This window comes from Lacerta agilis, chromosome 10 (genome assembly GCF_009819535.1).
Source record: "Lacerta agilis isolate rLacAgi1 chromosome 10, rLacAgi1.pri, whole genome shotgun sequence".
In the NCBI taxonomy this organism is placed as follows: domain Eukaryota; kingdom Metazoa; phylum Chordata; class Lepidosauria; order Squamata; family Lacertidae; genus Lacerta; species Lacerta agilis.
In genome coordinates, this window is record NC_046321.1 from 57,363,567 (window position 1) to 57,375,706 (window position 12,140).

General features: G+C 44.1%; 1 protein-coding gene across 1 annotated transcript; it reads left to right on the forward strand.

Moving 5' to 3' along the window:
- Positions 1 to 316: 316 nt before the first annotated feature.
- Positions 317 to 9,274, forward strand: LOC117054195 (phospholipase A2 inhibitor and Ly6/PLAUR domain-containing protein-like). The gene is made up of 5 exons (XM_033162751.1): positions 317 to 382; positions 4,126 to 4,248; positions 5,239 to 5,394; positions 7,428 to 7,568; positions 8,742 to 9,274. The coding sequence occupies exons 1-5, from the start codon at positions 334 to 336 to the stop codon at positions 8,957 to 8,959; spliced, it is 687 nt and encodes a 228-aa protein (XP_033018642.1). The 5' UTR covers positions 317 to 333; the 3' UTR covers positions 8,960 to 9,274.
- The last annotated feature ends 2,866 nt before the right edge of the window (positions 9,275 to 12,140 follow it).

Here is a 12,140-nt window from a genome sequence, read left to right on the forward strand (position 1 = left end):
GCTCTTTGTGTCTTAAAGGTTGCAGACCCCTGCCCTAGGCTCTGTGGTTTAGACCACAGCGCCACCCGTGTCAGGGTACCATAGCACAAATGCACACCCCACTCGGGCTCTGTGGAGGAAGGATGAGGGGGAGAGAGAGAGAGAGAGAGAGAGAGAGGGAAAAAATGTAACAGATGGACCTTCCTTGCTCAACTTCCTCTCCAATGTGGCCTTGAGGAGGAAAGATGCTTTTAAATGCTCCTCCCTCCTAGGCAGTAATTGTTGACATGACTATAACTCCCAGCTGAAGAGCTGGCCTCATCAGAGACTCAACCCACTTCTCACCCAGCAGCAATGCAGATCTTCCTTGGCATTTTCTTCCTCTCAGCACTCATAGCCACAGGTGAGTATCCCATCCTATGGAGGTAGAGTTACATCTCTAGAGCATCTATGTCTATATCTGGGTTTGGGTGTAATATTATTGTCGGCATCCGTGTGTCTGGAAGACAATGGAATCGTGCACCTTTCGTGGTAAAGTCAAACCATTTGAGAGTTACAGCGCTCGCTGTGGCTGTATCGCAATATGGGATAGACATGTTTTGTTGCAGCTGGGGCAGACGAAGATGTCCGATTGTGCTGATGCTGGCGTACCATGGCATTTCTTCTTTCTACACTTCTCCTAGCAGTCATTCCTCCTCTGGTATATAATGTACGGCTAACACACGCTTTCTCCGATGGCTTGTGTGTGTGTATATGTATGTGTGCTTGCATGTGTGTGCTTAAGAAGCAAGGATCAAGGATTCTCTGACACCCTTTTCCTTAAATATCTCCAGTATGTACTTAATGCTGTTTGCTTTAGAATATTATAGCTCTACAGGAGATAATTGTATGTTTCTCATTTCTGAATCTGGATGTATCTCTTTTCTGGAATGTGGCTCCCGAGTCCTGTATGACTTTTATGCCAACTGTGCAGCCATTCACAGAGATTCACGCGAGATTTAGGCAGCAGCAGTTTCACTGCTGAACTAAATCAAATGTTCTCCCTAAATCCCTGCCACAATGTTTTCCGAGAATTGAACTTATTTTGAGGGCTTTCCAACATAAACATCGTAGCTGGGAAGATATGATAACCTGACTGCCTCCCCTGCTAATTTAATGCTAATATAATCTAATATACTTGTGCGAGTGTAATTTCTACCTATTGGAAACATATTGTGTCGCAAAGAACATTCCCCTCCCCCCTGAATGTCTTGAAGATTTTATGCCCCAGCTTCCACTGAGATTTATTTCATTAATGGTTTTTTTTTTAAAAAAAAAAAAAACAACTCTGGAAATTATGAACAGCCCCAGGACAAGATCACTCATGGGCCAACCATGTTTTATTTAAAAAATGGTGAATAGAAGGAAAGTGGACCCATTTCTTCCTTCTGTCCATTCCTTCCCCCAATAATACCCAGTGCAACTCACCATGCTGTGAGCTTTTCTATACAGTGGCACCTCGGGTTAAGAACTTAATTCGTTCTGGAGGTCCGTTCTTAACCTGAAACAGTTCTTAACCTTAGGTGTGCTTTCGCTAATGGGGCCTCTTGCTGCCGCTGGTGTGCGATTTCCGTTCTTATCCTGGGGCAAAGTTCTTAACCTGGAGCAACCACTTCCTGGTTAGAGGAGTTTATAACCTGAAGCGTCTGTAACCCGAAACATCCGTAACCCGAGGTACCACTGTACCTTATTTTTACCTAAAGTATACCAACTCAGTTAGAAAGTGCCATAATTCTAAGCTTCCAAACAGAGCAACCAATGAGCTATTGGATGTTGGGCACCAGCCTCTCCGCTGGCGCGTGGCCGAGGGGTGGGGGTCAAATGGGCAGAGAGGGAGACCTCGCCAGTTTAGCAGCAGAGAATGGGGGGTCGTTACTGGTGGTGGTGGCCCTGAAAATGAGCTGTGGGGGGGGGGGGTCAGTCAGGAAAGACATCTCAATTCCCTGATATGCCCTTGGAAATGCTGAAAAAGAATCTGAGCTTTTGGAACCGGTATCTTTTGCCTCTCGTTGGTTTAAATGGTAGGGGGAATGGAAAATTCACCCCTCTACCTTCTGCCCTAGCTGATGCAGTTCCTCTGCCACAGATTCTCACCCAGTGCCAGATTTACGTACAAGGTAAACAAGCTATAGCTTAGGGCCCCACTCTCTTGGGGGCCCCCCAAAAAATTAAAGGGAAAAAAAACACTGGATGTACATTTCCAAAATATGAGATAAAAAACATTTTGTTTTGTGCAAATGGGTTTAGATACCTATTAGGTCCATAAATTACCATATAGCATATATTCAACATAAAAAAACAACAACAATTTGTTGTTGACAAAGGACAGCTGGACATATAAAGGGCCCCATTAGCTTCAGTAGCTTAGGGCCTCATCAAACCTAAATCCAGCCCTGTTCTCACCCTGCCGCTGCTGCCACCTTAGGATTGTGCTATTATTTTACTGGCTAAATGTAACTTCCAGATTCTGCGATAGGATGCCGCTGAATTCTATGGAGGGCGGTTATAGCCTTCATGCTCTGTTTGCGGAGTTAGCCAGGGTGCTGGTCAGACACTGTGGGAAGCAGGATATGGGGCTAGGTAGACTTTTGGTGCAATCCAGTCTTCATATGTTGTTATGTTCCTAATTTTCTAGAAGACAATACATTCCAGTTATTATGTATTGCATCATGGTGTGTGTTTCAGCAAGAAACAAGGAGTGAACAGCCACATGGTTATCTCTGCATCTGTTTTGAAGTCAATGGTTTATCACACACACACACACACACACACATACATATATATCTAGGCTTTTTGGATTGTTGGAAAAGCCTCAAAACCAACTTCGCACACAAATGGAGTCCAGCAAGCTTCCTTCTGCGTTCTCCTGCTGTACATTCTCACTTGCTTCTCCTGTGCCATCCGCAGAGTATTTTCTCGCGCAATGGTGTGTGTGCATGCCAGCAATTATAAACAACAAAGTCCAGCTTCTTTTGCTAATCTAGAAGCTTTATTTACAAGGCATAAATTACATTCCAGGAGAGACACAAGACATTTTGCCTTCTCCTTCTCCGGCCAAAAACGAAAGAAAAAGATACAGAAACAACAAGTATCACATTACACAGAGTCTTCCGGCGACGCTTTTCCTCTTGTGGGTGGGACGACCTGGTTGAGCATGTTAACCATGAAAGCTCCAAACCTCTACAATATATATATATATATATATATATATATATATATATTACTGTTGTTGCTGCTTTTTAAACTGCTTTGCATAGCTGTGTATGCCATGCAGCCTGGCCTTCACCCCCTAGGAAAAACCTTTTGCCTTCAGGCACATTAGGAAACAATGACCCATGGTTAGCATTGAATTAACTACCATTCCGAACGGTGATGGCACCATTGCCTCAGGCCACAAACATGTTCTGGGCTGGCCCTGTGCAGAATAAATTATGCAAATTCGTGCAAACGTACCTTATTTACAAAGCATCACTGGTCTCAGGATGCTACTTTCCCCCTGCAGGACTTGAGGTAGTTTGCTTTGTTTTGAAGCTTTAGGAGTTATACACAGCTCTGTCGGCAATCCAGCGAGTTAGCCTAAATTTAGAAACAATGACTCACCCAAAGACAGCAAAATTGTTTCTTAGCTGATGCTGAACAGGTATGTGAACCAGGTGAGCAAGTTATGGCTAGTGGCGATGTCATCAAGCCAACTTAAGAGACGGATGGTGGTGGAGCCCATCCCCTGTCTCTGAAACTGATGAAAATAGAAAGAAGCACCTCAATGTGTTTTCCTAATATATGTGAGGTAAGAAGACAGCCTCTGCATCATGACTTGTTTAGCTTTAAGTTTATGCAAATGCTAGGAATTAATTATACCCAGTCTACATCCCCCCCCCATTCTTAAAAACATGTGCAACTGTATACACACACCCATAATTTAAGTATGGGGACTGGTTTTGATCCTGTCAGACAAGTGCATCTGGTCTGAGAGGAAACTTCATCCTTTAAAGCTATTTAGGTCCGGACATTTCCTTCCCTGGAAAAACAGAGAGAGGTACAGAGAACTCATAGGAAACTAGTAAAACCAACTGACATAATATATTGCCTTTCTTTTTCCTTTTCCAGGGACTGCTTTACAATGTGAATATTGCACAGGTCTAGGCCAAAACTGCACTGGTGAAGTGGTGACTTGCCCCCAAGACCACAATTTATGTGGCATCACTTTGTTTGAAAGTGAACTATTTGAAGGTATTCATGATTTTATTTATTTTATTTTTGGGGGGTGGCAGCGGCAGGATGCGTTCATGATTTGTTGTTGCGTATTGCTGAGGGTTTACTATTGGTGCCTCTGTCATTGGAAGGCCTGCGGATGACTGTCTTATTAAGGGCCTCATCTGTGGTGGCCCCCTTTCTCCATAGTAATTCTCTACCTTAGGAGAACCAGTCAACTAGGGGTGTAATACATTCCTTTTTAAAAGCACTCATACTGGGTCGAGCAATACTAACTAGGAAAATATGGCTGGAAAATATTCACCAGGTTTGCGCCAGTGTAAGCCATTTACACCGGGGCAAGGGAATAGATCCCACCCTAACCCCTCCAACTGGTGTAACTGGGGAAGAGGAGTGAACTGTTAGGTGACCATCAGCTCATGGACTTTTTACAAAAACCATGGTTACAATAAACCATGGTTAGCCTGGAGACAACTAAACCATGAGTCCAGGCTCTGGCGACACACTAAACCAAGGCATGCTCAGCTCAGCTTGGTACAGCAGCAGAATGACTGTGGTGGTAGACTTCTGTATTTTGTTGTGCTGCATTCTATTTTATTGCACCACAGTTAATTTTGTTAAGTGTTTCAGAGTGCAATATCGGCAGGGAAGGGGATGGTGGAGTCGGTGTGATGCAGAGGTTAGAGAGTTGGGCTAACTCTCAGCTTAATCTACCTCACAGGGTTGTTGTGAAGTTGAAATAGAATGGGGATTAATTTTGTGTGCTGCTTCAAACTCCTTTTTTAAAAGCTGGGAGACAATTGCGGTAAATAAACACATAAGAACAAAATTATTTTTTAAGAAATGTAAAAAACATATTGTGCGGGGGGCCTGACAGCAGGGGCCTCTAGTTTTCCCAGTTCTCAGTAATATATGATTTTATAGAAATGATTCGCTTTTGAGCCTCTGTGCCGTGTGCATCATCTGACAGGAAGTCTCACATCTCCCCCCCCCCATGCCCTCTTGCAGAAGATGTAAAGGTTAATGGCATTATTAAGAACTGTGTTTCATCCAATTACTGCGAAGCCGGTTCCGCTGATATTAACTTGGGTAAAAAGAGAAGATCGAGGACCAGTATTTCCTGCTGTGAGACGGATGCTTGCAATACAGCCTTTTCTGCCAAATGTAGGTATCAGTTTGTGTTTTCCTTTTCTGGTCCCTTTTGCACACCCAGCTGTACATACATGCCTTGGAGCTTTTGTTGAAAGACAGGTTGCCAGGACAGGCTGGCCTAAGGCATTTCCCCTCTCACTTTATCAGTATTTAGCGGATATATGGCCCTCAGGTACCCAGACAACACCTCAAGGGCTTTTTGGGGTTCTTTGTTCACTCACTGCTCCATTGGCTATGCAATAATATTGCTATCCCAAGAGATTACTTTGTACTGCATGCGGCATCCAGGTTGCATTTTACACCCAACATGGTGTTATAGGAATTCTGAGGTCTTTTTTTAAAAAAAATATTTATTTATTTATTATTGTGATACATTTTACAATTCCATTTACACATAACTCACACATACACATATAACACACATCCAATTACATTCATACAATTACAATTACAACAATACAATTATAATACAGTTACAATACCTTATACCAATACATATACATATATCTAAATACTTTTATATCTTCCAAACTCATTTTAGACCAATTATATTTTTATTACATAGGTTATTTTTGAAAATATAAACTTGTTCTTTCTAGCCTTCCGCTTACCACGGTATGACTAAATTGTTAAATAATGTCCATCTTCGACTTCAAAATCTTCGAATTCTGAGGTCTTATATATAGAAAGTAAATGTTCATAAATGTACAGTGGTACCTCGGGTTGCGGACACAATCCGTTCCGGGGTGCCGTTCACACCCCGAAAAGTCCGCAACCCGAGCGGCGATATCGCACATGTGCGGAAGCACGATATCGCACTTCTGCGCATGCGTGACCTGTGCAGAATGCTTCTGCGCATGTGCAGACCGCACAGAGCGCTTCTGCGTGCGTGCGCGGCGAAACCCAGAAGTAAACACTTCCAGGTTTGCCATGTTCATAACCCGCGCCATTCGTAACCCGCAGCGAACGCAACACGAGGTACGACTGTACAAGGCAAACACATACGTAAGTACAGTGGTACCTCTGGTTGCGAACAGGATGCGTTCCGGAGGCCCGTTCACAATGTGAAAAGCCTGCAACCTGAAGCGCCGTATCTGCACAGGTGTGCAGCACGATTTGGTGCTTGTGCGCAAAGCGCAATTTAGTGCTGCTGCGCATGCGCGAGTGGCGAAACCCAGAAGTAACCCTTTCCGGTACTTCTGGGTCGCCGCGGGACGCAACCCGAAAAAACGTAGCACGAAGCAAACATAACATGAGGTATGACTGTACATAAACCACATGTCTGAAATAGTACAGGAGAACAATCCTGAAGCCATTTTGACTCTCCCAAATTGACCTCAACTATTTCTCTGCAAGGAGGAAGGAAATGGGAAAACCTCCCCATTGTCTCTTTGCTCACAAATCCTGTCTTAAGGGCGTTTCTATGAATAGGGTGAGCCTGTGACCTGGATTCAGGAACTGGGTATTACCATCACAAAAGAATGGCCAGGATGCCGAGGTAAAAGCAATCAGTGACCATTATCAGGTATCCTGGCAGACAGGTTTTTTGCTGAAGGCCACCCCTTCAGTGATGTATGTATGATGTTTTTGGGGGTGGTCTTGAGGTACAGGGTGGCAATTTCAAAAGTCTATATAAGAGCTTGCACACCAATGCACTGGGTTCCTCCTCCCTCCTGCGTGGGGGGGGGGGTGAGCACCCCGTTGCAACAGTTTAATAAAGATCAGGCTTACTAGCTGCCTTGCTTCTCGATATTCTCTGGTTGGCCTCTGTTATTTTCTCCAACTGATAGAGAACCTACACATGGGCTCTTTACCGGCTCTTGGGTACCTCATAAGGGAAAAGGAGCTGTTTTTTTCTTACAACTATGGGGAAGTGGCAGAAAATGGGGTCCCCTTGGCAAGTTTCCCCCTCTTCGGAATTTCTAGCTTAATGCAAGCCTTTTTCATACTTTACGGCTCTTTTTCTCATGCCACTATGCAGCACAGTTATATTCGCAGCACCCAGTAATGTTCTCAGGAAGTTGACTTTTTCTCTGTTGGTTCAGTGAAGCATGTGGAGACCAAACTCAACGGCTTGCGGTGCCCAGCCTGCTATGCTTCCTTTTCTGATTCATGCAGTGATGAAACAGTGGATTGTGTTGGATCTGAATCTCACTGCATTGACTTAGCTGGATTCATACATACAGGTAATTTATTCATACCCGTGCATGGGTGCATTTGGTTTGGGTTCTTTCAGACTTCAGTCATTATCTTCATATCATAAACACAGTTCAGATGCCTATCCCCCCGCCTTAAAAAAAAATATATCTGGCAGGAATTTCAAGAAGTTCTGGAGGAGCAAAAGAGTGGTAAATTCTCTTTACTGTGCGGCTGAATGCAACAGATGGCTCTCAGCTTCCCATGTCAATTTATGCCCACGGGAATAAATTCTCTTGGTTTTCCTGCGAACGAAGTTTTAATTTAATTTAATTTTTTAAAAAAAATTATTACATTTATATCCCACCTTCCTTCCAAAACATGTAAGCTCTACCCAGACTCATTTTCTTAGCCCTGGGAAATGGACTGAATTTATCAACTTCCAACTAAGCATGAGATATCAGCTGAATTAGCCAAGGCACCAAGGTTGTTCCTTGATTATGGGCTGTTCTGTTCTGTTGATTTTGATGTCTACTGCGTTGTTGTTTTTGTTTACTGTTTTTTTTAAAAAAAAAACCTAGAGTCCGTATTTTTACTTCTTCAAATATGGCAACCCTACTATAAAAAAGGTAAAGCTAAACGACCCCTGACAGTTAAGTCCAGTCACAAACGACTCTGGGGTTGCGGCGCTCATCTCGCTTTACAGGCTGCAGACCATTTCTCCGGGTCACGTGGCCAGCATGACTAAGCCGCTTCTGGTGAAACCAGAGCAGCGTACGGAAACGCCGTTTACCTTCCCGCCGGAGCAGTACCTATTTATCTAGTTGCACTTTTGACGTGCTTTCGATCTGCTAGGTTGGCAGGAGCTGCGACCGAGCAACGGGAGCTCACCCTGTCGCGGGGATTCGAACCACCGATCTTCCAACCGGCAAACCCAAGGCTCAGTGGTTTACACCACAGCAACGCCTGCGTATAAAGCAACATTAAAAATATTACTCTATTCTACGTTGTTGTAGTATTGCATTTGATTGTGAGCTGCCTTGCAACTTTTAGAAAAGGGGCAGGATATCAGTCTATCCAAACAAAATAAAAATTCCCAGAAAATCTGCCCTCTGTTCTTGAAAGTGTAAGAGTGAGGGGGGGGGGGTGGATCTTTAGATGATTAACTGCTGCCCTCTTGTGGCCGACAACCACCTTATTATATTCCCTCTTTCCAATACCAGGTGAAGCTACCGGGAAAGTTGCTATGAAGGGTTGCGCTACACCTGCCGTCTGCGCTCCTATTTTGAGAGGGGCAGCAACATTTATGGGGGTCAGTTCGGCCATCATGAACCTTGAATGCAGAGCAGCCTCCAGCAGCACGGCCAATATGCCTCTTGGACCAACTGGATTCCTGCTTTCCACCGTTGTTGGTTTCCTTCTCATGAAGCTCTGTTCCTAACTTACAATCTGTGTGTGCATTAACAAACGGATGGAGGTGCTAAGCCAAGGCTTGAGTTAAAAGCTTGACAACTCTCTCTTAGCATAACTGGATGACCGGAGCATTTGCTCTTTCGTGTGTTAAGGACTATGGGGCAACCGCTGATTCCAGTTAATTGATCAATCTATCAATGAAAGTGAGAATCGGGGCCACAGGTGTACTAAAGACTGAGTAGAGTGCTTTCCTCTCCACAGTGAAGGTCTGGTCACAGACTCAGGCTGTGTCTGCTTTGGACTTTGGCCAGATGAACTAAGCTGGTAGCATTCATGTCATCAACACCAATGCGAGTCCTTCCTCTACCTCAGCTTTCACCTGCATGTTCTAAAGGAATAAGTGCCAACACCTAATTGACATTTAACAACAATGGCAAACCGATTAAACATTTGATTGAATAACAATTTGGCTCCTCACCCATTCTTCTGTCCGACCGATCTGTTAAATAGCAAAATCAATAGTAAAATCAAAAACGAAATCCGGGAATACCGATTCGTTTCTTATTGGTTTAAGCTTTGGGGAGGTTATGAACCTTCTCTGTGTGTTTTACAGCCCCCTTTTTGGATTTCCAATCAATATGATTGTTTGATAGGTTGCAACAATTATCAATTGCACTTCGCATTTTAGTTACTTCATGCTGAAACACAGGGAATAAGAGCATTCGTGTTAACTAAATGGGCTTGTAAAATAGCTGGAAAAGGCTCTTAATTGATCCAATTGCTTTAAAGTATTTTTACGGAGCCCATAAATTCAGAACTTGGCATGAAATTCATGTCCATTTCTATTCGCTCATGGCCCCGCATTGGATCATTCCACATGTGGTGGGTTCTCAGAATCAAACTACAGCCTGGTTCATCCCTGTACCATGTATAAAATATTTAGGATAAAACTAGGCTCACCTGAGCAAATAGGTACAGTGGTACCTCTGGTTAAGAACTTAATTCGTTCCAGAGGTCCATTCTTAACCTGAAACTGTTCTTAACCAGAGGTACCACTTTAGCTAATGGGGCCTCCCGCTGCTGCCGCGCTGCACCACAATTTCTGTTCTCATCCTGAAGCAAAGTTCTTAACCCGAGGTACTGTTTCATAGAATCATAGAGTTAGAAGAGACCATAAGGGCCATCCAGTCCAACCCCCTGCCAAGCAGGAAACACCATCAAAGCATTCCTGACAGATGGCTGTCAAGCCTCTGCTTAAAGACTTCCAAAGAAGGAGACTCCACCACACTCCTTGGTAGCAAATTCCACTGCCGAACAGCTCTCACTGTCAGGAAGTTCTTCCTAATGTTTAGGTGGAATCTTCTTTCTTGTAGTTTGAATCCATTGCCCCATGTCCGCTTCTCTGGCGCAGCAGAAAACAACCTTTCACCCTCCTCTATATGACATCCTTTTATATATTTGAACATGGCTATCATATCACCTCTTAACCTTTTCTTCTCCAGGCTAAACATACCCAGCTCCCTAAGCCGTTCCTCATAAGGCATTGTTTCCAGGCCTTTGACCATTTTGGTTGCCCTCTTCTGGACACGTTCCAGCTTGTCAGTATCCTTCTTGAACTGTGGTGTCCAGAACTGGACACAGTATTCCAGGTGAGGTCTGACCAGAGCAGAATATAGTGGTACTATTACTTCCCTTGATCTAGACGCTATACTCCTATTGATGCAGCCCAGAATTGCATTGGCTTTTTTAGCTGCTGCATCACACTGTTGACTCATGTCAAGTTTGTGGTCTACCAAGACTCCTAGATCCTTTTCACATGTACTGCTCTCAAGCCAGGTGTCACCCATCCTGTATTTGTGCCTTTCATTTTTTTGCCCAAGTGTAGTACTTTACATTTCTCCTTGTTAAAATTAATCTTGTTTGCTTTGGCCCAGTTGTCTAATCTGTTAAGGTTTCTGGGTTAGCGGAGTATGTAACCTGAAGCGTCTGTAACCTGAAGAGTCTGTAACCTGAGGTTACCACTGTATGGCCTGTTCTGATGCTATAACATTGTTGAAAATATGTGTGTTTGGACCTCACTGATGTTTGGATGGGAGACCACAGAAAGCAGCACTGAGTTCCCAAAAGGTTCAACAGGATAGCAGCCTGGGACCATGTCAGAACCAGCCCTGTTTTTATATCTCTGTGTTATACTTTCTGCTACATGGCAGATTTGGGTGGTATTGCAAGAGTACAGCAACTTCTGCCCTGTAGCCCGGAAGCTGGACCACATCACAAGACAGCAGATAACAAGGAGGGATGTTTCTGTGATTGGCATCTGAATTTGATTTACCGGTATACCTGTGGTTTCTCGGCCTTCTCAGCTAAAACCTGAAGCCAGAAGCGGCTTCCTTACTCTGTACACTTATGTATGAAGCGCCTGCACACTGGTTTTGTGTACGCGCCTGTATTATTAGCGCCACTCAAAACCTTTTGTTGATTAGTGGCTTGAAAATTCTGGATCCTACAGACCCTCCAAGTGTCCCTATTTTCCAGGGACAGCCACAGATTTAGAGAAGCTGTCCCAGTTTCTGACATGATCCTGGAATGTCCCACTTTTCCTTAGGATGTCCCTGTTTTCATTGGAGAAATGTTGGAGAGTCTGGAGTTATCCAACCCCTGAGCCAAGGAGACAAGATACAACCTTTAGAAGACACCTGAAAGCAACCCTGTATATGGAAGGTTTAAAAAAAGTTTTATTTTTTACGTATATACGTTGGAAGCCACCCAGTGGCTGGAGCAATCTAGGCAAATGGACAGGGTATTGATTGATTGATTGATTGATTGATTGATAAAAGGACCTCCTTATTTTCATTGGAAAATTGTTGGAGGGTATGGAGTTGCCACCCCTTCATGGATCACTGCCTTGTCGTGGCGAAGGGGCTTGAATTACTCAGGCAAGCTATGGACAGGTCAAGATGGACAGGTCATAGCGGAGAGTTTGGACCAAACGTGATCCACCTGGAGAAGGAACTGGCAAGCCGCTCCAGTATCCCTGCCAAGAAAACTCCATGGACAAAGACAACAGGCATATAAAAGATATGACGCTGGAAGATGAGCCCCTCAGGTCGGAAGGCGTCCAACTTGCTACTGGGGAAGAGCGGAGGACAAGTACAAGTAGATCCAGAGCTGATGAAGCGGCTGGGCCAAAGCCGAAAGGACGCTCAGTT

Coding starts and splice junctions, on each gene's coding strand:
- LOC117054195 (XM_033162751.1), top strand. CDS start 334: ATGCAGATCTTCCTTGGCATTTTCTTCCTCTCAGCACTCATAGCCACA. Junction 5,395..7,427: donor TACAGCCTTTTCTGCCAAAT/GTAGGTATCAGT, acceptor CTGTTGGTTCAG/TGAAGCATGTGGAGACCAAA. Junction 7,569..8,741: donor AGCTGGATTCATACATACAG/GTAATTTATTCA, acceptor TTCCAATACCAG/GTGAAGCTACCGGGAAAGTT.